Source organism: Musca autumnalis, unplaced genomic scaffold (genome assembly GCF_047663935.1).
Source record: "Musca autumnalis isolate F117 unplaced genomic scaffold, ASM4766393v1 scaffold_5, whole genome shotgun sequence".
NCBI lineage: Eukaryota > Metazoa > Arthropoda > Insecta > Diptera > Muscidae > Musca > Musca autumnalis.
In genome coordinates, this window is record NW_027412088.1 from 100,588,392 (window position 1) to 100,612,876 (window position 24,485).

General features: G+C 33.5%; 1 protein-coding gene across 2 annotated transcripts; it reads right to left on the reverse strand.

The window, feature by feature from the left end:
* Nucleotides 1–1,676: 1,676 nt before the first annotated feature.
* wde (Fibronectin-III type domain-containing protein windei) lies at nucleotides 1,677–22,557 on the reverse strand. Of its 2 annotated transcripts, none has more exons than XM_073988308.1 (5): nucleotides 22,238–22,557; nucleotides 8,426–8,662; nucleotides 5,150–8,357; nucleotides 3,016–3,422; nucleotides 1,677–2,950 (listed from the first exon to the last, which is right to left on the reverse strand). In XM_073988308.1, exons 2-5 carry the CDS (start codon nucleotides 8,598–8,600, stop codon nucleotides 2,478–2,480), a joined length of 4,263 nt encoding a protein of 1,420 aa, XP_073844409.1. In that variant the 5' UTR covers nucleotides 8,601–8,662; nucleotides 22,238–22,557; the 3' UTR covers nucleotides 1,677–2,477. The 2 variants fall into 2 exon arrangements, with proteins under 2 accessions (XP_073844409.1, XP_073844410.1); XM_073988309.1 differs by lacking the exon at nucleotides 22,238–22,557 and adding an exon at nucleotides 10,871–13,819.
* Nucleotides 22,558–24,485: the final 1,928 nt, after the last annotated feature.

Sequence of the window (24,485 nt, forward strand, 5' to 3'; positions counted from 1 at the left end):
CGTTACTTCTAGTATGTTGTCTGTCACAAGTGGTGTTCCTCAAGGTTCCGTCTTGGGTCCGTTATTGTTTATACTTTTTACAAATGACCTTTTTGAAGACATTTCCTCGTCTAATTGTAAACCATATGCGTTTGCAGACGATATACAACTATTGTTCAAATGTAGTTCGATTTTTCCTGATGTTCTCCAATCGGTTATTACTCATTCAACTTCAGTTTTACATGACTGGATGGTATTGAATAATCTGACCCTTAGCACAGCTAAGACCAAAGCGATTAAATTTAGCCCTGATATGCCTGTTTCTATTCGGATAAGCAATATAGACATTGAGTTTGTTGATCATGTTAAGTGTTTGGGGGTTATAGTTGATAGAAGTTTAAAATTTTCTCAGCATATTAATTCAATTGTGTCTAAAGTAAATTTTCTCTTAAGAAAACTTTATAATGTAGAGCTTTCCCTGTCTTTAGAGGTTAAGAAGAAGTTGGCACATGCTTTGGTCATGCCTGTCATTTTGTATTGTGTTGAGGTCTATTCAGGAACATTAGCATGTGTATTCAGGAAAATTCAGTTGGTGTTTAATCGTGTGATTCGTTTCGTTTATGCTTTGAATGTTCGTCAGCATGTAACGCCCTATATTTGTGATTTTATTGGTTGCAAGTTTTTAGATTTCGTATCTTTGCGTTGTATGCTTCACTTTTATAAAGTAATGAAATGTCAAACTCCACTGTTTTTGGTAGATCAATTCACATTTTCGAGATCAGTAAGGAATCCACAAATAAGAATACCAAAATTAAACTCGTTGCTTGAGAGGTCTTTTCTAGTAAGAGTTGCAAGAACGTTCAATTCATTGCCTATCGGGTTGAGATACTTTCATTTATTGCCAAGTACATACAAAAGTAAGCTCTGTGTGTATTTTGAAACAGCCCCACCTATAATGTAATTACTTATTCATCTCCCTATTTACATGATTGTGATTCTGCCTGTTGCAGTTTCCTTAGTAGTCTTCCATTCTGTCAGTGTATTTTTATACTATGTTTTATTTATTTTTTTCTATTTTTTACATTAATAACTTTTTAATTAATATTTCTATTTTATGAATTTAATTGAGTAGTCCTTTTAATTCTTTTCCCTGTTCAAAATTGTATTTATATATAATTTTAATTGTTAGGATTTATGCTCAAATTCCGTAATTTTATTGTAATTTATATGTAATGATGTGAGCTATTGCTGCTCGGAAACCGAGTAGTTTTTTAGCCGGATTGTGTTTTATTAATTATATACCGATACTTTCACTAGTGGAAAGTAGTTGTGTATTGAAGTTTCTATATGTTTTTTTTATTGTGCCTATGTTGAGCATCTCTCTGATTAGTTTTTTTTTTCTGTTAAGTTAAATATCCTGTTGTTTTGTCAATTTCTTAAATGAGGTCTTCGGACTTGGAATTGGAAAGAATAAATAAATATTATAAATATTATAAATAAAAATTTTACATGTTTGTTTTTTACCTGGGTTAACAATGCGCAATTGTGACATTTTGAAATACATAGTTTCGCATTTGTTAAGTATTACGGCTTTATGAAACACAATACTTCAGACATTTGCAGTCATTTGCCAAGCATCTGACGATACGGAAGTCAGCCTACCTTTCGATCTTAAGATTCAAATCCATAAAAACATGTTTTCATTTGTATTAAGAATTTATTTTTAATATCTCTCTCTATTTATATATAGCAGATTGATTTCAGTTTTGTTTTTGCATATTATATATTAATTATGTAATATAAATTAAAATATAGTCATTTCAAACTATATGTCTAAATTATGTCTGCAATGCTTATTTCTTGTTTGCTTAAACAGTACAGTACAGTTTAAATTTTAAAGTTGTATGTGATTAATGTTGTTTGTTTATAAAAAATGCAAATATGTATATAAACATAAAAACTACAATTAGCTGATGAATGGGTGTAAATAATTATTGATAAAACTTAAAAACACATTAGGGCGGGTGTGTGGGCATATTCAAGAAAGATATGAATATACCCACAGATATTGTGGAAAAGCAAATATTTCATTTTTCATTTTTACTTTTAAAATAAATAATTATAATAATAAAACAAAGTGAAGATAAAAAGCGAAATAAATTACATTACTTCATTTGCATTTACCACCAATGAGTTTTTGAGTGTCTTTGAAAATGTGAATGTGCGCATCTATCTATGGAGGTACGTACTATACACTCTACAAGGAGGAGAGTCTTAATTAATACAAAAATCGTAATTTAAACCTAAGAGAATATAAAATAAATATCTAATTACATATATCCAGTGGTAATGGATACAAACAAATTTGTAAATTCAATTATAAAAATTATTTTCAGATATATTCTGTTGTTGTTAGGTTAGTTTGTTTTAGGCACTCTCAAAGCGTGCTTGAAGATAAGATGGAGATGAGAGTGACACTGGAGCAGACATTTAGCAATTTAACTCCATGTTTTAGGTAAGCTGAAGGGGCCATAACGTTGATGACAATCCACTGCTCTGACGGCAAAGAAGTAGCGTTGTCCCTCCTGGAATTGTGTTAGGGTTACGGCCATGGGCAACAACATGGCCTTGACATCGCCGACATGGCGCCATGAATCAGCCATGGGCGGACCTGAGGTTTCTTGATAGGCATAAATCTGATAACTGACACATTCGGCATGACGATCCATAGACTCTTCCATTGTCCAGGAAATAACAATGCCATTGTCTAGGTTACTGATGCGTATAGTTGGTCTTGGAGGCGGTAACTTCCAGTTGGGATTAAATGCTTGTGGTGGTGTAGCAGGCAATGGCGCCGGATGACTGTACTTAACGCGCTGCGTAACCTGAGTATTGGGTGCCACATTAATGCGTGTAATACTTGTACCAGGAGGTGTGCTAATTGTTGATGTGAATGAGTTGTTCTTTTGACCTGTGAAGGAGTGGGAAACGAACGTAAATGTTAAATAATACTGGTTATCGGAAAATTAAACCTACCTTGCATACGATTTTTATTACTATTTGCCACTTGAGACGGTGGTATACGTGTCAAGGGTTGTGCTGGTCGTCCATATTGTTGGGACATGTTGTTAGTATTGGTATTACTATTCTGTGCAGGTATGCTACGCCGTTGAGCTTGCGCCGAATTTGTTTGCTGTGGACTAATCTGATGTGATGCGGGTGGTAATTCATCTTCGTCGGTTAAGTCAATAACAGCCTTTTCTTTCGGTTTGGCTGGTGTAATACTAACCGCTGTATTACCACCAGTGAGTTGTGTCAATGTGTTCATATAATTATCCAATGGTGTTGTATTATTTGAACCGGTTGATGGACTCGGTTCAATGCGACGTGGTACAGTAGGTGAATTGTTGGGCATTTTCTGTTGTTGCACCACACGTTGTTGGCTGTAAAGGCAAAAATTAGGATATTTTAATGTATGGAAAAAGAATAATATTAGCGAAATCTTGTTTCTAGACTCCCAAAAAATCTTGTTGACCCCAAAAAAGCTATAGACTGCCAACTATACAGCAAAAGTGAAGCTGCCAGATATGTTGACAACTCCCAAAGGACGTGACTCTCTGTGAGCCGAAAGGGTTGTTGAAGGGTCAATACGGAAATCTTTTATTTTCTGGAGACCCTCATATGCATCGGGGTACCAATCGACAAAGCAAATATCTATCAGAAACAAAGTTATGATACACACACTACTTGCAACATCAACCATCGTAAACAGTTACCTCCTAGCTCGGAAGAGATTTTAGGCAACGCAATACCCATTTGATCGGTTAAATTAAACTTGCACACCTTTAAGGTCAGAGTTATGAAGCAAAAACTTTGATCGAGGCCCGATCTAAGGCCCAAATGAGATACGACATATGCCATTGGAGGTAGTCCTTGGGCTCTATCTAAAACTTTCGGACAAAATCTAAAATAGCTACCAAAAACCCTCTCATACCAATGAGAGAACCCCGATTCTATGATTAGCACAATGATGGAACTAGTTTTTATCGCCGGGTAACAAGGGAGAACCCCTAGATCAATAAGCCTTTCAAGCAGGCATAACATTCACACGGATGCAGTCGCAGATCCCATAAACAACCATCGTCTGCGTGCGGTCCTCGAAGAACGTTCACCATCTATCGCAGCTGAGGAGCCTCATTAGTAGTTTTGGCTCAACTACGCTCGGAATGGTGCAGCTGTCTAAATTACTATAGGATAAGGATCTACGACATGGTGCAAAACGTCTGCCCAGCATGTGTTACAGGCCCGCATGACTTTTTAACTGCCTTACCAAACCCACTCAACTAACTCCAATAAATCTGTGGTTACACCCCCTCGAAGCAGTCACATTCCTTGAACTGCAGATAGATTAAGCAGAAAAATTAACTTACAAACATAAAATAAAAACACTGTTACAACAATAAAAACACTGTTAAACATAAAATAAAAACACTGTTACAACAACAACGTAAACCCTATCACTATAGTCAGGCAAGCGAGTTTTGGATTTACCCCTAAAGTGCAACATTATCACGTGAGGGAAGAGCCTTTGTCTCCTTTAATAGATTTCGGATTGAAGTCATGAAAAGTAGAGTTGGGCAATCTAGTTCCTGGATCGGAGTTGTAGTTCCTTTTCCCAAAAGGAACTAGTTCCTTAATATAGTTCCATAGTTCCAAATAGTTCCAAGAGCGATATAGTTCAATGAATCTTTCTCTTCCGTCGTTCTTTTTATTTCCTTCGTTCCAAATAGTTCCGAGAGTGAAGTAGTTTAACGAATCTTTCTCTCTCTCTTTTTGTTTTCATCTTATGGTGGATGAATTGACATACAAATAAATAAATTGCAGCGACGTAACGAGGATGTTATTTAAGTTTTTACAATGTGACCGCAACTGAATGATGAACAAACCGAACGAGAAAGATCGAAGTGAGTGTGGAATTAAAGGAAGAAAATGATCTATACAAATGAAAAGAATTATATGCTCGACTGGAACTATATGAACTAATGGAACTATATAAATGCAAGAGCCGGATATAGTTCCAATAGTTCCTTGTCCGGAATAGTTCCTTGGAACTAGTTCGTTCCGGAAATACACAACTCTAATTAAAAGATAAGTACCCCGTTGTACATACCTTACAGTTGGCGGTCTAGCATTTTGTTGCTGCTGTGCCATGCGTTGTGCTGCATCCTGATTAGGTGGCTTAGCTGATTGCTGTTGCAAATATCTCTGCCTTTGCAAAGCTGCTGCATTCATATTTGATGTTTGTGACATAGCCGTGTTAGATGTTCCAGCATTTTTATTCAATATTCTTGGTTGTGATATTTGGTTCTGTGTAAGATTATTGCGGTATATTTGTGTCGAAGCTGTGTTGGTGGTTGGTGAACCACTAACTGAAGAAGATGTAGTATTACTGCCGGGGACTGGTCGTATAGGTGTTACTTTCTGAGCGCAACCACGTCTTGGTGCTGAATTTGAAGAACTCGAATTGACATTGGTGTTGGTTGTCGTATTGCGTAAGGAAGCATCTGGTGCCGTTTGTGGAGAATGGAACTGTCTTTGAGGTGATGTTAAATTATTATGTGATGTGGTAGGGGCGGTGGCCCGTTGTGGCGACACTGTAGGTATATTACTTGAATTACTAACGCCACCTGTCGCAGCATTTGCTTCCATGATGGACTTTTTATTCGGTATATAAACTTGTAGACCAACGGCTCGTGTAATTTTCACCGGCATTATGAATTGCGCATTTCGTTGTTCAATGTCTTTGACAACACGATTGTGTACCATTTCAAGATCACGGAACTGTTTCGATAATTCCGATATTTTAGTTCTATGTGTTGTTATAAGCTTTTCCTGTTTTTCTATTAATTCCCGCATTTCAGCAAATTCACTGCGATGTATAATGGCTTCCACTACTTTCTGTAGTACCAACTCTTCGAGATCTTGTTTTGTCATTTTGTCAAAGGATTTTCGGAATTTTTTCAAAAAGCCCAAACTAATGACGTCGTCCTCCCCCAAGTTCTTTAGTTTTGGGGCGGGATACAAAGGTATAGGTACATCAGATGGTTCAACTTTTTGAACACATTTCTTGACATCCTGTTTTTGATTATCGTCGCTTGAATCTGGTTTTGCTAGCTTTTCATTCTCATTTTCTTTATCTGTCAGCTTTTTAGTATCATCAACTTCCTCTGTCCTTGGTTTTTTCGTCGACGACTCTGTCACAGATGATTTGGAATCATTGGATTTTTCATCGTCCATTTCTAGTTCGATGACATCATGAGTTCGTTTAAGCGATGTTGATAAATTGCTAGAAGCACCGTTCTCCATATCTGTTTTCTTCTCCAAACTCTCAGACGTTCTTCGGCTTTTGCTATTCTCATCTGCTTTGGAAGAAAGCTCACTGTCTTCACTTAATCTGGGACGTTTAGCGGGAGGTACAGCTTCTGACGATTCTTCACCTTTTTCCGAAGAATTTTCAGCATCTTTAGATTCAGCTTCGACCAGTTCAACGTCACCATCATCCTCCTCCTCATCATTGTCATTCTCTTCAGGGGTTGGCTCATCACCAGTGTTGTCGCTTTGCTTTGCCTCAAGCAATAGATTGCTACTACTGCTACAATTGCTATTATTATCATCAGCGTCTTCAGGCTTCTTGGCAACTTTGTCTGTGCCAACAACAAAGTCATCGCGTGCATTATCTGAATTGTCGATGTCTATGGTGGAATGTTTTCTATCTGCTTCCTTGATTGCTGCATCACTATCTTCTGTTGTCTTACTAATAGGCTGTTCATTGTCGCTTTCCTTATCCATAGGCTTTTCTTCTACAAGTTTTTTAGGACTTGGCTTTTTATTACCTTGCATTTCATCATCGTCATCTAAAACGACAACGTCATCTTCGTCCCCAGACTTGTCTTTGCTGCATTCCACAGGTTGTTTTTCTTCTGAAGATGCCGTTACAGCCGGTGATTTTGGGGATTTCTCAGTGTTTTCAATTTCTGCTGATTTTGTCTCTTCAGCCTTTTCTGGAGGTTTATCCACATAAAAAACAATTTCATCGTCTGAGTCCTCATTTTCAGGTGTATCTTCTGATTTCTTTGGACTCTCTTTTGCATCTTTCGACTCCGTTAAATCAACATCAGTTTCAATTGTTTCTTTTTCAACTTTTGAATCTTTAGATTCATCGTTTTCTGTTTTATTTTCTAAACTAATCTCCACTTGCGTTTCACCTGTCTCAGCTGTAACCTTCGGTTCTTCTTCAGCAGCTTTTGTTTCTTCAACTGCAACATCTTTTTCTTTGGAAGCCTCGTCTTCTTTTTCATTGTCTGACAAAATTAAATCATCAATTTTATCACATTCATTTAATGTCGTATCGTCATCATTTTTTTCCTCCAACAGTTCATTCTCTTTGATAGAGTCTACAGTTTCATCATCATCAACCAACATTTTATCTAGATCTGTGGTATTTTCTGGTTCCGACAATTTATCAAGTTCAGTTAAATTTTCATCTTCCGAGATTTTATCAAGATCTGTTGGGACTTCTTCTGGAGCTTTGTCCTCAGTCACGATTTTAGTTGCAGATACATCCGGTTCATTGCCAATTGTGGCATTGGTTTCTATAGTAGTTTTCTCAACTTCTTCACTCTCCTCTTTGCTACTTTCTTCTGTAACTACTTCGTTATCTGCAACATTTTCACTGGCAGTGTCGTTTTCCTTCCCATCTTCTTTATCAGAAAGTTCCTTGATATCTTCAACAGTTTCTGTTTTTTCATTCAATTCAGAAGTGTCATCTTCGTGTTTAGTGTTTTCCAATGCATCTTCTGATTTTTGCACACTTTCCGTTTCAATAGGAATTGATTTGTCAATTTCCAAGACGCTTTCATCGGCTGCTGTATCATCTAATAGAATTACACTCTCCTCCAATGACTCCACTTTTGATTCGTTATTATCAAGAACATTGGTACTAACGACTTCATTTTCAATTTTGTCCTCAGTTACTGCACCTTCTTCATCTAGACAATCCTCTACTATGTCATTAATTTTTGACAATAGAGTATCCAAATCATCACCCGGGTCACGAACGTTAGTTGAACTTGTGGTCGAATTAGATGTTTCAACTTTATCAGCTAATATATCATCTACAGCCACGGGCTCGGACGATGCAATGCTATTTACTTTGACATCTGTCAATTTAGGCAAAGCATCATCTTCCGCTAATAGAGCATCTTCTAATTCTGGATTCACAGGAGTGATGGGCAGAGCTGACGTTGCTGTAGAATCCAAATCAATTGTGGATGAGAGAGTTCCTTCTCCATTTGTAACTAGCCCATTGTTGGATTTTTCTAAAATAAACAAATATAAAATATTGGTTTTTTGTTTAACATTTGTTATGTTACGTGTTCCGACTTACCACAATCATCTTCCGGTTTTATTATATCGCAATTCAGATCAGAATTTGTGTCTCTTTCTGATAAATCTTCCATTACAACATCATCGACTTCATCCGTCGTAACATTAGCAGTTTTGACCGGTCCTGTCAACAGGTCATTTAAATCAACTGGTGTATTTTGTTTAACTTCCATCATATTGTGTTTGTGTTGTGTTAAAGGAATATTTAATTTCCGTTCATTTGAATTGTTAAGTGTTTCTGAAAGTATAACAAAATTCAAATATATTTTAATCACTGGTATAAATTTTGAACTTCTCGTTCTAAGTAAACGAATTTGTAAATATTAGTCCCAATTTACATTAGGCCATTTTACTTGCGGCAATTGTCAGCTTGTGGGTGAGAGAGGGTGTTGAGAGGAAAAGGGTTACCATATACCTCACCTCTCTCTCCATCAAACTGACAATTGCCGCAAGTAAACTCGCCTAATGTAAATTGGGACATAAATGAATATGCCAATAAAAGTTTAATGCTCTATATAAATTCATTAGTTCCGGCACTTGATCGCTAAACCTATGTTTATTTTAAGTAATCCCGTCTTCTTATTAAACAAATCGTTGGAACGCAGTAAACGTACTTAATAGTCATCATATGCTCACTGAACATACACCAAACAAGTGAGCAGAGTTGCTTTAAAAATAAATGCTTTTAGAATCATATCACATTTTAGTTTAATAGTTGAGTCGTAAATTCGCCGAAGGTACTTGGATAAGAAAATGCTGCTTTATGTTCAGATTTCCCAAGAACACAAACATTTAAAATGTTTAGTAAAAGCACATAATTGAGGTAACAGTTCTTAAGTGAATTGGACCTTGCATGTACATATTTTTTAGAAGCAGACTGGGAAGATCTTTGTTATTTTAATCCTACGACTTTCAAACAGCATAGCTGAAGAGCTTGTCATTTAAAAATATCGAATGTTTATGTATTTTATTATGAGTGTAATATGTTTCATCTCCGTTCACAGAATATAATTGAACATACTCTATGTATTTTATGTACTCACTGAACGCACGCCAAACAAATAAACAGCTGTTCACATTAGAGACAAATGCACAATACCAAATTAACCGATTATAATAACCGACTACTTTGCTTACAAATCAAGCATTAATTTCAAGATTAATTTATTTTTGTAAACATGTTTTTAAAATGCACTATAGAATATATTTAGGATGTATATAATTGTAGTTATTAAAATTCAATGCATCGATTAAAAAGCCCTGCAATTATTTTTTTAATAGATCTGAGATCAGTTGGACGTACTTTCTGACTCTTCTCCGAGCTGTGAAAATGCATTGTAATTGTGACTTGATCGTATGAAATGCGATAATGTAAACAAACAAGCACAGTCAGTAGGCCTATTCTGTAACTTTTTAACAACTTTACTCATTGTTTATTTTACAACAATTTCATTTGTTTGTTTTGTATTTGTTACAAAAACAAAAGAAATTTTAACAACTTTTGAATCGATAAAAGTTACAGAATTCCTATACAGTTCTAGATACATGTAAACAAAACCATATTTTTCGCTTATCTATATACCTATCTTTATGCGCGAATAGAAATACACATTATACAACATTTCCGAAGCAAGTTAAATTATATATGTTCAGTAGGCCTATTCTGTAACTTTTATCGATTGAAAAGTTGTTAAAATTTCTTTTGTTTTTGTAACATCTACAAAACAAACAAATGAAATTGTTGTAAAATAAACAATGAGTAAAGTTGTTAAAAAGTTACTGAATAGGCCTACAGTTCAATTAATGTTAAACTTGTGATTAAATGAATCAGTAGAAAACAACATAAAAACATGAGTATTATACCCGGCTGTTCGGATATTATTATTCGGTTACTTTTATAATATGCATCACTATGATACATGGAAACAAAAATCACATATTATGACAGCGAGAAGTAAAAAGGAAAATTGTAAAAAAATAAAAGCAAAAAATGTTAGCAATTAAAAATCATTCAGAAGCTTTTTAAACCTTTGTAAGCAAAATGTGTTATTTAATGCAAAGTATTTTATTTTGAACTAAAAATGGGTTTGGAATTTTGAACGCCATAGATCCAGAAATCCGAGGTGTTATATATCAATAACCTTAAACGTAAGAAGACATTTCATTATTAGTTATAGAGGATTATTTCAATCAGAATAGAGAGCAACAATTAACATTTTGTTTTTAAACAAAATGGCGTTTTCAACGAGGCAATTGTCAAGTTCTATAAATGATATGTCAATGTACGGTACGTTTTATATATAAAGAGATAAACAACAACAAGGGGCAACTACTAAAGAAAATAATAAAAACGAGAGAGATAGAGAGTAAGAAAAGAGATACTAACAAATAGCGAAAATAGTAAAAATATTAAAAGATAAATTCAATTTGTTTTTATTAAACTTACATTTTTTGTTTTTTTATTGGATTATATTTTGTAGAAGGTTCAATCTTATTACAAGACACAGTTTTACAACAAAAACGACAGTTGCAAAAGTCAATGCTAACCAAAAAATAACGCAACCGTACGTCACCACGTGAAGCGGAGAACTAAACAACGAGCGCTATAAACAAATAAGTGAGACATTGTGCTTGCATGATTTTTGATGTTCGTGTTTTTAACATGTTCGGCAATAGGTTCGTTTTGGTTCAGGCTGTACTCTCGGGAAAATGAAAAGTCCATAAATAATGGGCCAGGGTCTTAGGGGGCAGGATGGACTTTTAGTAAAAAAGGTACTTTTTGGGCACATAAAGGTTAAAACTCTTGCTAAAGGCGTTGCAAGAAAAAGTAAGGGGGTATACGCTACTCCAATAAAATCGGAAACAATAAAATAGGTGTGGAAATGTTTAATAAAAGGTCTGTTTGGTCCTGCATAATGAACCTGGGTTAAAGAAACAATACACAAGTAAGATGCCATCTATAACACCAATAAGTCGTTAGGTATACGACTGCACAGCTATGCAGAACAATTTTGTATGTGCGAAATTGAAGCATTGAAACAATGGAGGGCACGACAAAAGATACTATGTACCTACACGCGTTGCGTAACACAGAGAGAAAGTCATTCGAAAGGTTAACAGTAGGATGGAACATAACCTCAAAAGCCCGTGGCAATCCAAATTATGGATAAATCTCCATATATAGATATGGATAGATTGATGTTTGATATTTTTACCAAGTAGAATGTATCTATGTGGCTACACACAAAACATGGCAGAGAAACCAGATGTGAACCAAACAACAACAGTACTTGGCGGCATAAGCGAATTTTTATGTTATACATACACAAAACGAGGTTTGTACTAAAAGATGACTGACGGGCTGAAATGTTTCCAGTACATAAATATAACTGGAGAAAAATACACAAATTGCAAAGTGACTTTGAAAGTGGCAAGTCACTCCATTTTCTTTCATGTATTGAGCAATATTGAGTCCAATAACTTGCTTCCTATTAATATAAAACCTCTTAGTACTTCCTCTACTTTGACAAAATTTCTTCACAAATGTAGTAGGTATGTTTGTAGAAGTTTTCAGTAGCTGTCTAAAAGCAACATAGTATAGTCGCCAACTTTCAGATACAAAAATCTATTGGCGAAACATTTGCGATATGACGATGCCTCAATATTGATGAAAACACCCCATGTGTGTGTGTGTTGGTATGTTCTTCAGAGCTAAAGGCAAGCTGACGTGCTTAAATGAATCAGGTCGTAGACATATAGAATATGAACAATAAAGAATTTTTTAAAAAAAATAAAAGTTTAAGTTAAAAAAAAAATGATTTAATCAAAGTATCTTTTACTTCGTCGTGGTAAACAAGACATTATATTGTGAACACCCAGCATTCGTAAATAGAGCACAATGCCCACACAGCAAGGGGACACTTATAAAAGCCTTTAGTTATTAAGAATTAAATAATTTTGCAATTTTTATTAAATGCTATGAAAATTAAATTTTCCCAAAACGCAAAATTTATACAATTAAATTTACATGAGAGCTAAACCAAACTAAGAGTATTATGGGGCACTCACAAAAAATTACTCTCCCTCTCACTTTGTTTGCTGTGTGTTGGGGAAACACTGTTTTCTTTTTTCCAATTGTGCTGTCTACTTCGTGTGTAACCTCTCTCTATAAGGCCCAGTTACTAAAACAAAACAATTAACAAGACAACGGCAGAGAAATTAAACCGATACTTTAGAAAAAATCTATAGAACCTATATTGTCATATGGACATTTTTAAGAGCTAAGGTATAGAGCAATGGAACAATACAAAGTAACTTTAATAATTAGAAAATGGGTCTGTTACTATATAATATTTTTCTAATCATGTACCGATATCGGACCTATACTCGAGATATAATTGAAGAGGCAACAATACTAAGAACAAGTAGTAAGCATATAACTTTGAACAATATGTATGTATGTACGTGCAAACGAATGTACAAACCAACCTATAGCATAATTGAAAGGGTAACGAGATACAGATACATGAAGGTGATTTAAAAAAGTAGAAACAATTGAGAGGTATAAATGTAGTTTATTTAAAGCTCACATTTTCCCCAAAAAGTTACTATGTACTTAAAAAATATAGAGAGGCGGCGTCACATATCGCCCCTTACTTTAGTATTCATACAAAATAAATACCATTTTCAGAAATAAATAGGTAGATAACCCAAAAATAAAACTTTCAGACACAAAGTTTACCCGTCTCTATGGAACTGAGACTAAATTATGTGTGTATATAAAATTAAACATCTAAAAACAAAAAGTACACAGAAGAGAACAACAAACCCGTCGTACCAGATTCCCGTGACCATGTATACACACACAATTGGTAGGTATGATAGTCGTGCTGTAACAAAATGTTGTTTATAAAAACTAGGAATATAATTTCTGTCTTCACAAATTTTATTTTACATCTATTCAATTGATTGCAGAAGTTGTGTAAAATAATTTGTATTCTTCTTAATTTATATAAAAAAATCTTGACACAATAAGGAGAAACGGAAAAATGTACCCATTATGGAGAGAGTAGGAGAGCGAGCGAGGGTTTAGTTGCTTATCCACTCTATACCTATTTATTGTTGATATATTTCATGACAACTATGTATTTTTATTCGCAAAGTGTATCTATAACTAATTTTAAATCGTTAAAAATTTTTAAATTACATTTTTTACTAATTCCCACATTCAAAATCATAGAAAAGGAGAGAACGCATTCAATTGTAGAAAGGCCCCATTGAATGGAATTGTTGTTGTTGGCAATAGTACACCTAAAATCTTTTATGACGAATATGTGTGTTCATCAACCTACAGTAGAGAAGACTATTAATTGAAAGATGTGTCATCACGCTCTTAGCAATTTCAACAATTTACACGTATTGGAGAATTTGGCTGACTTCATAAACGCAACATTGAGATGTCACATTTGAGACAAATGAACATAAATAAGAAAAATGAAAAATTTAGTGCATTTATGAACGGTGACAATACATTGCTTTTGTTTACATTTTGTAATATTCGGTTTTTTTGAAAATAAATTTATTATAATAAGTACATAGCTACCGAGTAGCTATGAAATAATGTAATGCTAGACGTTTCAAACAAAAAATATATTACTTATTAAAATTATTCAGACGTTATAAATAATACTTATTTTCTATAAGTAGGCTATATAGCCGAGTAGCTATGAAATAATGTTATGCTAGTTATTTTAAACAAATTTGAATTAATTCTTTAAAATCATTAATGTATATTGTTAAATAATTACTTAATTATATTTTCGAGTAGCTATGATATTCATGTGGATTCATTGTAATTATATTTAAATTGGCCATAGAATTGTAAACTGGCTTCAATTGCAAAGTAAATAAATAAATAAAATAAATAGGCAATTTTTATTGTTATATGTATTTTTCTCAGCCAATGTTAGCATAACACTATTAAATAAAAGCCAATCGCAGTGTAACACAAATGATAACACTGCACAAATTTGACAAATACTGTCTAGCACTGCACGCAATATTGTGTTTATGAATAAAAAAACATACAATGTCAAATGTTGCGATGTTGCAATTCCACAGCAGCGGGTTCTTTCTTATCGGATTGACCCGAAACCATAGTATTTCGGTCAGCGGCTGCCAACCCTGCATAGAAACCTACGCTTCTACGTAGGTTTCTATGCTGCTACAACAAACAACAATGTTGCGACGTGCTGCATTTATGAAGTCAGCCTTTATTACAATGAGAATAAAAACATGGATAAGTTGATAAATAGAAGATTCTTAATCCACATGATGAAACAAAGGAGACAAATTTTGAATTTACTGTCTGGAACTTCGCCTTATTGGAAAATACTTGCATAAAGAATCATAACTTGATCTCGACAACGATCCACTATGTTTAGCAGACTGGTAAGAGGTTGTTTACACTGTCTATCAATGACATTTTCCATCGTTATAGAGTCGCTAATGTGTGCAATATTGGGGGGTTTTCCTTACGCTATTTGCATTTTGGGTACACACTATCAAAAATGCAGTGAAATTGCGTCTCCACATTCCCAGCGTGGTTAGATATGGAATGTTTTTATTTCGGGTCATATGACATTGATAGCTAGTGTAAACTATCTCTAAATAAGGCCAGAATCTAAAGAAAGTATAGACTACTGAAAGTGCAGAGAGAGAGAGAGAGAGAGATAGAGAGAGAGAAATTGTAATGTGCTTGTTTTTTCTAGGGGTCGCCCTTACAGAAACTGTACACTTTTTTCAATCAATATTTTTTTGATTTTTTATATGAGGATGTAGATCTGGCCAAATACTACCCATATATTGTCTTACCAGAATGAATATTTTAAAAATACATGGTAAAATGTCAATTAAAAAATTGAGTGCACAGTCAACTGACTCAATTCACACTCAGTGAGATTTCTTCGTCTATTCTTTCTTCAGTCTACGATAAAATGTGTTTTTGGAAACTAGAAATGTTAAATATTGTGATTAACAGCTATTAAGATATCGCCGTAGTGGATACTAAAATCGCTGAAAACCTAGGAAGGACGCAAAACTTTACCCAAACGTTTATTTTGTTTTCACAGGTAGATATCTTCACCCTGATCAAAAATATATATAACATTTGCTGCGGAAGTCCATACTTCCCGAGATATGGGCCTCTGGACGTTGCGAAAATTCCCTTGTTAAAGGCCGGCTACTTAGTGACAAATTTACAATTTAAAAAAATATTTTGTTCCCTTGCCCAAAATTAGCACCTGTCCATAGGAGATGTCTTAAATTTTTAAAGAAAATTTTGTTCGCGTAGTGCGTAAACTCAACTTATTCCAAAAAAAAAAAAAACTTTTCTATAAATATGCATTTTGTAGCTTTTGGAACCCGCTCTTGGCCCTATGGGCTAGGTTCCCATTTATGAAAATAATGGGCCGATTCCGTACAGCGAGGCGAGTCATGTCGCGTCGTCTATCGTCTCTGCGACAACATTTAAAAAATGCACTACGTACAGCGATAGAAAATAATCGTCGATAACAAGTTATTTTTATTTTTTTTTTTTTATTTTATATTTATTCGTTAGTAAAAATGAACGGCGACAGTTAATTTGTTGTCGCCGGAAAATGAACATTACGGCGACAAAATTTGACGTCGTCGTGCGACTTTTGCCATACGTAATGGAAAAATTGCAACTGGCAACGCGACACGACTCGCCTCGCTGTACGGAATCGGCCCATAAATTGAATTGAAAACCTGGTATAGGTAGGTCACATAAATGTACTTCCCGATTTATGGCATTCTGATGGCATGATGTACAGTTTTCAAACGGTTTACTTAAGGCGAATTTAGTAAGGAGACACACAAAATTTAGGTTTCAACTTAAAATTAAATTTTGTACGAATATATTTTTGTCAGAATATAAAAATTTCTTATTTATTTTTATTAAAAACAACGTGTTTTGACAGCAAGAGAAGACATCAGCTTGGCTTAATGGGACACCTGATAATTGTCATTATTCAATACTATGCTTTCGCGTCGAATTCTGCTCGTTGTTTTTAACGAATAAATTGTATTCGTTTGGGCCCAATGTGATCGTCTGATCCCACCTCCATAGATATTTGGCATCTGGATTGATTTAATTGATTGTCTGTAGTTTTTATAAGCAAGTGAGGTTATCTTAATGTATCCATTATTTACCACTTATAATAAAACCAAGGCAAATTTATATAAGGTATATGCATGAATTACAACAACTAACAAATTTACAAAAACAACATTGTTGTTATTGAAAATTTAATGTCAAAGAAAATATTGAATAATGGGGTCGTTCTAAAAATGTTCTCAGAATAAACAAATACATTTTGAAAGCCCTCTAAAATAGAACAAATTTGAATCAAAATGTAAATACAAAGCATTCAGAACTGTCGTAGGTCATTGTTAACACACGTTTACGATGAAAAGAAGTATTTTATGGCAGCAAATTTCAAAGTTTCAAATTTCATGAGTAGACCCTACTACATTTTGAAAACTAAATTTACAACAAAAGTAAGAATACATCTGACTGTCACTTCTAACTTATATAAATATGCCTTGAATAAAACGATGCAAAAATTACTTCTTTTTGTAGTATGTATTCAAGTAACATTTCCCACATTTCCAGTGAAACGGCATATTTAGGACCACAATTCAAAAATTTATATCAATTATAAAAAATCTGATTGCACATTTTGACAGATATTTACACTCCAAAATAAAATATTTGTTCTTAATTACAGAAAGCACATGTGGAATTTATCCCTTTTTTCAAAATCGACCATTTTAAAATTTAGACATAGAATATTTAGTGGCAAAACAGGTTCAAAATGCATTTAAATGTTTGCAATATTTTTATAGCTTTAGTTTTATCTTTTCGTCATAATGATAATAAGTAGATACAAATTTCATTAATTGACTATGCGTTCTTTTATCCACACTGTGCTTATCAGCCAACAATCTTAAACTTTTCGACTAGTATAACATCCGCTCAACCTGCCTTATTATTCATCATCCAATATTTTGCTGTACTGATTCCATTTTGACCACCACCATTTTCGTGACAAACAAGCGTTTTTATTCTCAGCAATGCAAGCAATGGAGAACCATGAAAACCCTTTTCATTACAGGTCTCCTATATGAAATACACTCACATTCATACATACGCGAATTTAAAATTAAGAAGATACACATACAGAGTTGCACATGGTTAAATGTTGTTGTTCTTATCTAAATCTAAAATATAAATCAATTGTCCTGAACTTAGGTTGGTTTTAGGTCCTTATGTTAAAAAATCGCACGGTTGGACGCTTGAAATGTTATTGGCTTCTACATTACTAAATTTGTATTTTCAAACACCTGAAGTTACCCAGTCAGGTGCATATTAATAATATATTCATTTTATTAAATTACTTATTTTGCAGAAATCTACAAAAGATTAGTAAGATATGTTAAAGAAATTTATTTTAAGTGTGTATAACAATTTATAACCTGTTATTATTGCATTATATTCCCCATTTATGAGGCACATGAGAGAAGGAGAGAACTTTTGTTTTAATCTCTCGTAGAGAGTGCTCTTTTATTTGCCTTTTTTAGTTTTGGAAGATAACTAAATGACTATAATATACAACAAAATCAATATAAAGTGAGTTTTAAGTAATCTTTAAGATGTTAGTATCCTTCTATGTTACATACATACCAAATTTAAGGAAAACATTTATATTAATTACCACATTATATAACTAAATATAGCCCTGGTACTACAAGAAGCCCATATTAAAACAAATAATATCAATAATAACAAGTTTAAATTTAATATTCAAAATGTCTATATAAACATATCCAGATTGTAGTATAAATAGAAATAACTACTTTTTCAGAATGTGTTTTTGTCCAAAATAGGTATGTTCCTACCCAACCAACAACCAGAGTAAAATGTCGGCAATTGTGTTCCTAACACGAAAGAAAGAGATAGAGCGATACGAAATAAAATTAAAAGATTCATAAGCTAGAAGAGATGAGGGGGGGTATACTATTGATTTTTCCCCGATTTGGTTTTTAAGGGTATATTTTATTTGAATTAAAAATTCTTCCTTTCTATTTCTAACAGGCATCCATCTCATATCAAAGGTCAAAGTCTAAATCCCAGAGCAGTCCAAATAAAAACCTAAATTTTCATTTCGCATTTTGAAAGAAATGTACTTGCATGAATGACTACGCCACAACGTGAGGTGACGGACCATAACAAAACTGAAAACAAGCATCCAAAGAGGGGCTCTTGGCGAAAGGTTATACAATACACATACATATGGATATGTGTGTGTGTGTGCGGATTTTTACGAAAAATTGAAGAAAATGTTTTCTATTTTTATAAAATATTTTCTTTCTTATTTAGAAGTTTAGGAGCTCCTAATACTTTCTATATTATTGGAACTGTTGCCCAGGAAATGGGTAGTTCTTATTGCTTAGAGAAAACAAACGCATAACCTACAAGTGTTGTACAAAAGACAAAACAGTGACTACATAAGCAGATCGATTAACTGTAAATTTGATATAGCCCCTATTTGTTATAAAGAAGTATACCTAAGCCTAAAAAAATATGGATTTTTTTATGATTGGCATCAGTGGAATAATGAAGAAATATACCAAAATATGCGAGGTCAAGAGAGGGGAGAGAGAGAGTAAATTAACAGAGAGAGACACACTTATTACGAACCAAAGACTACACATACAAAATAACTGCACAAATAGGTTATACTACCTCGAATATTACAAAAAGCAGTGTGGAACTACAAGTTTTTGATGAAAAAACAAACAAAAAAAGATTTTTTTTTATAATTAATGTATAATATGTAAATTGGTACAAATACTATCTATTTAATTTAAATGTAAACTAAAATTTTCCATAAAAGAATGACATTGTTCTATAGAAAAAATCATTGACTGGGGGCAGCCATATTGATTTTTTTCAACATTGCATTTTCAGACTATGGGACTAAAGAATTTTTTGTTTTTGTAATGTTGCTTTGTATTGTCTGAATGACGTTGTTGTTTTAAAAATGGCCGACTATTAGTAAGATTTGAGGTTATGTCTCCCAAGCCTATCAAGATGATCTAATATGTAACGTGTTTCCCAACTTTTCTAAGTATGTACAAGTAAAAATGGTTAAAAAATATTATAGTTCTGAAAAATTATGAAACAATATTTTAATTTAGTGGAAAATATTCTTAAATTTCGCAAAAGTAACTGGTGGTACCGTAATTGATGTATGAGTACATTTTAGAGTTGCCGCTACTATCCCAATTTTAGCAATGTGGGGATTTTTGGGAATTTTGTAAAGTAAAATCCCCAAATTGTGTTTGAACATTAATGAGGAAAGAAATCATTATTGAAAATCAATTTTAATAACCGATTTCTCTAAGATAGTTCAAAACCATATTTATTCAAACTACGTACCACCAAATTCCTGTTATTCGACATTTTTGAAAATAGAAAAATAACAAAAATGAATGAAATATATTTCAAAAACTGAAGTGATGTAGTTACTTAATCGAAATCGAACTCAAGGGCTCTTTGATTAAAATAAATTGGAATGTTGAGTAAAAACGATGGCCACTTAACATGCAAAAATTCGTGAGTTTGAGACCCCAACAAACTGTTGGAGGACCAATGAAAATGAAGAGTCCCTTCTTTTCTCTTCTGTAATATTCGTGAAAACTTTTATTTAAACAGTATGGTCACCGTTGTTATCTATAGAGGTATAGCCTCCTTTCTGCCGCATACAAAGTTTCAACGAGCGGCTAAAGCCATTGACCAATGTAATTCGATTAAAGACTTGGATCATAGATCAGATGTTCACTTCATGCGAAATACTGGAAGAAAATGTAGAATGACATTCCGCAATTTCGTCACCTACAGCAGCTTCCGACATACCAATTGGATCAAATGTATAATTTTTTGTTTATATAAAAGACCCTGCCTGAGTCATTTAAGGCCAACGAGGTTTCCGGCAGCGTGTATAATCACTCTTCAGCGTATGCCAAACGAGATGCAAAGGCACACTCTACACAAAATACTTTTTACTTACATATTTATATCGACATAAGGAGTTGAGAAGTGGGAAGTGGTATGCCCTGTATACAGCGATAAAGCATGATGTGCAGTAGAAGTGAACCAAATATATAAGTTCTATCACGGCACTGTCATTAGTAAAACAATAAAATTAATTTTAAGTTGTTGGTAAAGTAAGCGCTTTAAAAATCTAGTCACTTCGCGGCAACAAAAATCACGCTTTACCAGTATCATTCCATAGACTTTTGGTACTTGACCAAGCAGAGGAGGCAGTACTTTATGTATACGAGATAAAGGTCTATAGGAGAAACTGCATTGAGGGTAAATCGTAAGCTATTCCACCTACACAGCGAAATAGTTAAAAGTATAGAGTTACAACAATTACGACTAGGTCATGTTATTAGAATGAAAGTTGATACTTTCGCTTAATTGACATAAATGAGTCTAATAACGTTTCAAACAGAAACAATCGGAATAACCTTTTCTGGATTTCAACCTGCAGCTAATGTACTCGGTTCAGCCCACCTCTTAAAGAAAAAATTAAAATAGATGTTGGCTTGAATCAATTTTAAGGGTTACACTTGGATCATTTTAATAACTTTTGCTTCCGGTGACCCTAGTGCGCTCATATCAAGGCTACAGATTTTCTTCGATGTCAAGTGAATACTTTTCGGGAAATGGTTATACAAAAATAAGTTCTAGGCCAATATTATTTCTTATTTCGGCAGCTATATGCGGGTTTAGATCTGTCTATAAGTAAAATTTCATAATTCAGCCCGAAGATCGCCCGACGATCACTTAAACAATGTTGATCATTTACATTGGACTTGTTCCACAGATTTGCACTTCCAAAGAAGTAAATGGGACGGCTTACATTTGAAGTCATCATCAATTGGAAAAATGTCTTGGCTTAAAATACGCAAATAGTTTATTTGACGGATACACAGATACTCAGTGGAACTAACAACTTACTTTCAATTCACTGACATTTTTTGAACCGCTTGATAATATATATAGTGCTGCATTTCGGGAACAAACACTGATGTTGATCTTAATCTCAGTAGAGATAATGTAAAATAGAAATTTACATTAACTATTTAATTCCTAGTTCTATTTTAAAATATTTACACTTCCTCTATATACCTATAACATACGGAAAAATCAGTCATTTTTAAATATAATTTTTTCTATTTCTATTCGGTCGGGCTTTTAAGACTTGTACTGTGGAAAGGAGCAAATCTCGAGCACGGGAAAATGTTCTTTTAAATTGTAAATATTTTCCAATTAACGGGTCTTTACACAAGAGAATTTTCGGAAGTTAAGAGGGCCGTATTTGAGAAGTAAGAAACGATCTACCTTTAGTAAAAATTTCAGATTTTTCCACCAGCTGGTAGAATAATAAATTTATGCCTAAGATACAAATAGTAAAATTTTAACACTTAGCTTAGTTTTTACATTACCAATTCTCTGTTAATGTCATTTACTTTATTTTTTCATATAAAAACTTCTTCGTCTTAACACAAATTCTATCCCGGTGTTTTAGTCAAAACAAAAGAATAAATTGGCAACCCTTAAGCGTTCATGGCGTGTACCATCATAAAAACAAACGAACTACTTTCAAAAAACTGAAATGCATTGAGACCAAAAACTATAAATTTTATAATATATACTTACAATATATTTCTTTTGTTATTGTTCTGTTAATAATATTTATTATTTCAATCAATAGATAGTCCTTCACATGTAAACAAATTTTAATATCTCTCTGTAGAAGTTATTTCTCTCGAGAAGTTTTTTATTTTAACTTTTAATTTTATACAATTTTCTTGCAATATTATTATATTTTGTTTACCAAATTATGTTTCTATTGGCTAAATTCTTATGAGGCAAAAATATTTTTATTTATTAACACTTTTAGAACGAAAAAATCATCCGCTGTTCTCTCGTGTGCCTTCAAACTACAAACAATTAATGAAGCTATGTTGAGTTTGTATAACGATTGTCAGGCAAGCAGTGATGCCATACTAAAACCTACTCAACACATCTCTTGTAAACAACATAACCTACCGAAATTTAAAGCGTTCGTCATTATTGCGCAAAGTATTTTTCCTCAGTCCAATTTACATATGCATATTAAATGATTTCGTTTTACGAAATCCTAGAATCAAATGAAGTGTATTTACATCTGTTTTTTTTGCGTCATTTGCTTACGCACACAATCGCACATACACACTTATACAATAACACAAACACACGCACACAATATATTTATTCAGAAAATAGGAATTTCACAACACAAATGTGTATCAAATAACTTAAATTAATTCAAAAAACAAAAAACATAATTTTTGCAAGTTTTTTAACCATTTATTTTCACTTTTGTCATCATTTGTGTATTTTTGTTTTTCTACAACACACACAAACAAACAAAGACATCATAAAACAGTTGCATTTTTGGTAGTTTATGACGAAAAAGCAGGGTTGTCTATAAAAGCATGGTGTTTTCGTGCGTTGTTTAGAATAAATGACGTAGCTACCGTCATTTATTTTTGTATGGTAAATGACGCAAAATGTTGCCTGTTTTAGCAAATAAATGACGAAACAGCTCTAAGCTGTGTTCCAGAACTAAAAAGTTTTTACAATTTTTACGACTTTTACACATTTTACTCGAAAAAGCGTTCCCGTACACAAAAAAGTTGTAAAATGTTCACTTCTCTTTAAACAAAAATGGCGCTGAATGACGCTCTCTTTAAAAACTTTTTACACGACAAATTTGGGCGAGTAATGCCCGTAATTTCTAGCCCTAGGTAACCGGGTAGGTAGCTACCTATTAGTTATCTTTACCTACGCGTTTGGTAATTTCTACGTGCCATTTACCGAGGCGTGTATATTTTGAAAGCATGTGGTAACATTGGTGATTTTCATTCATGATTTCGTAAAAACATTGACACATATAAGTGTTTTACAATTTTTAACACATTGGCAACGATCAACCAGGCACGGCCGTTTTCGACCCGGTAACGTTACCTATGGATTGAAATTATGAAATTTTGCTTACACGGGGGATATCTATGAACTCATAGATAACTACGCGTAGAAATTACGGGCATAAAAAAATAGTAACATGGTTGCCGGCGTCTGATTGGCTGATACGCCGACTTTGGCATTTGTTCCAGTTTTTTTGACGTATTTTCCATTTTTCCGTTCCCGAACTATTTCAAAAAACGTGTGTGTGAGAACAAATTTTTTGCAGTTCTCTCTTTTACGAGTTTTACCATTAAAAAGTACGGGAACGAAGCTCTAAATGACGAAAAAGTTGCTAATGTAAATTGGACACTCGACAGTAAAACTCATTTTACACTTGCAATTAAAACAGGTTTTTTGGGTATTTACGTCATTTATTTGACATATATTGTATTTGACAACTTAAATGATGAATGTTTTATAAAATATAAAATCCGATGGATTTCACGAAATCCTGAAATAAACCCCGTTTTTTACACTTATGCTAAGTTTACATTTACGAAATCCACTCGATTTCATCTGTCAATTCCATAGCTCAAACGTCAAATGAAATCTCATCTGAAATCCATTGGATTTCATTTGACGTTTAACCTATGGATTTGACAGATGAAATCGAGTGAATTTCGTAAATGTAAACATAGCATTATTTTTTGTTGATTTCAAACCATGACACAATTAACCAGGTAGTGGTATCGTAAAATTTTGAATATGTTATGTCAAAACTTTCTTTATGTTGTTGGGGAAATTACAACAAAAATAATTTTTTTATAAAGGGATTTGACTTTTCATATTCGATCAGCTGGTGTGATGCCACTACCTGGTAGTTCTGCCATGTTTCAAACTATCATAATAATCAAGGTAGATGTATTTGGGCAGCTGATGGAGCATTAATTTTTCA

What these genes read in the sequence shown, in the direction of transcription:
- wde (XM_073988308.1), bottom strand. Translation starts at nt 8,600, where the DNA reads ATGATGGAAGTTAAACAAAATACACCAGTTGATTTAAATGACCTGTTG. An exon ending in GCTAGACCGCCAACTGTAAG is followed by an intron (nt 3,423 to 5,149) that starts GTATGTACAACG and finishes TTGCCTTTACAG; the next exon opens with CCAACAACGTGTGGTGCAAC. An exon ending in TAATAAAAATCGTATGCAAG is followed by an intron (nt 2,951 to 3,015) that starts GTAGGTTTAATT and finishes ACTCCTTCACAG; the next exon opens with GTCAAAAGAACAACTCATTC.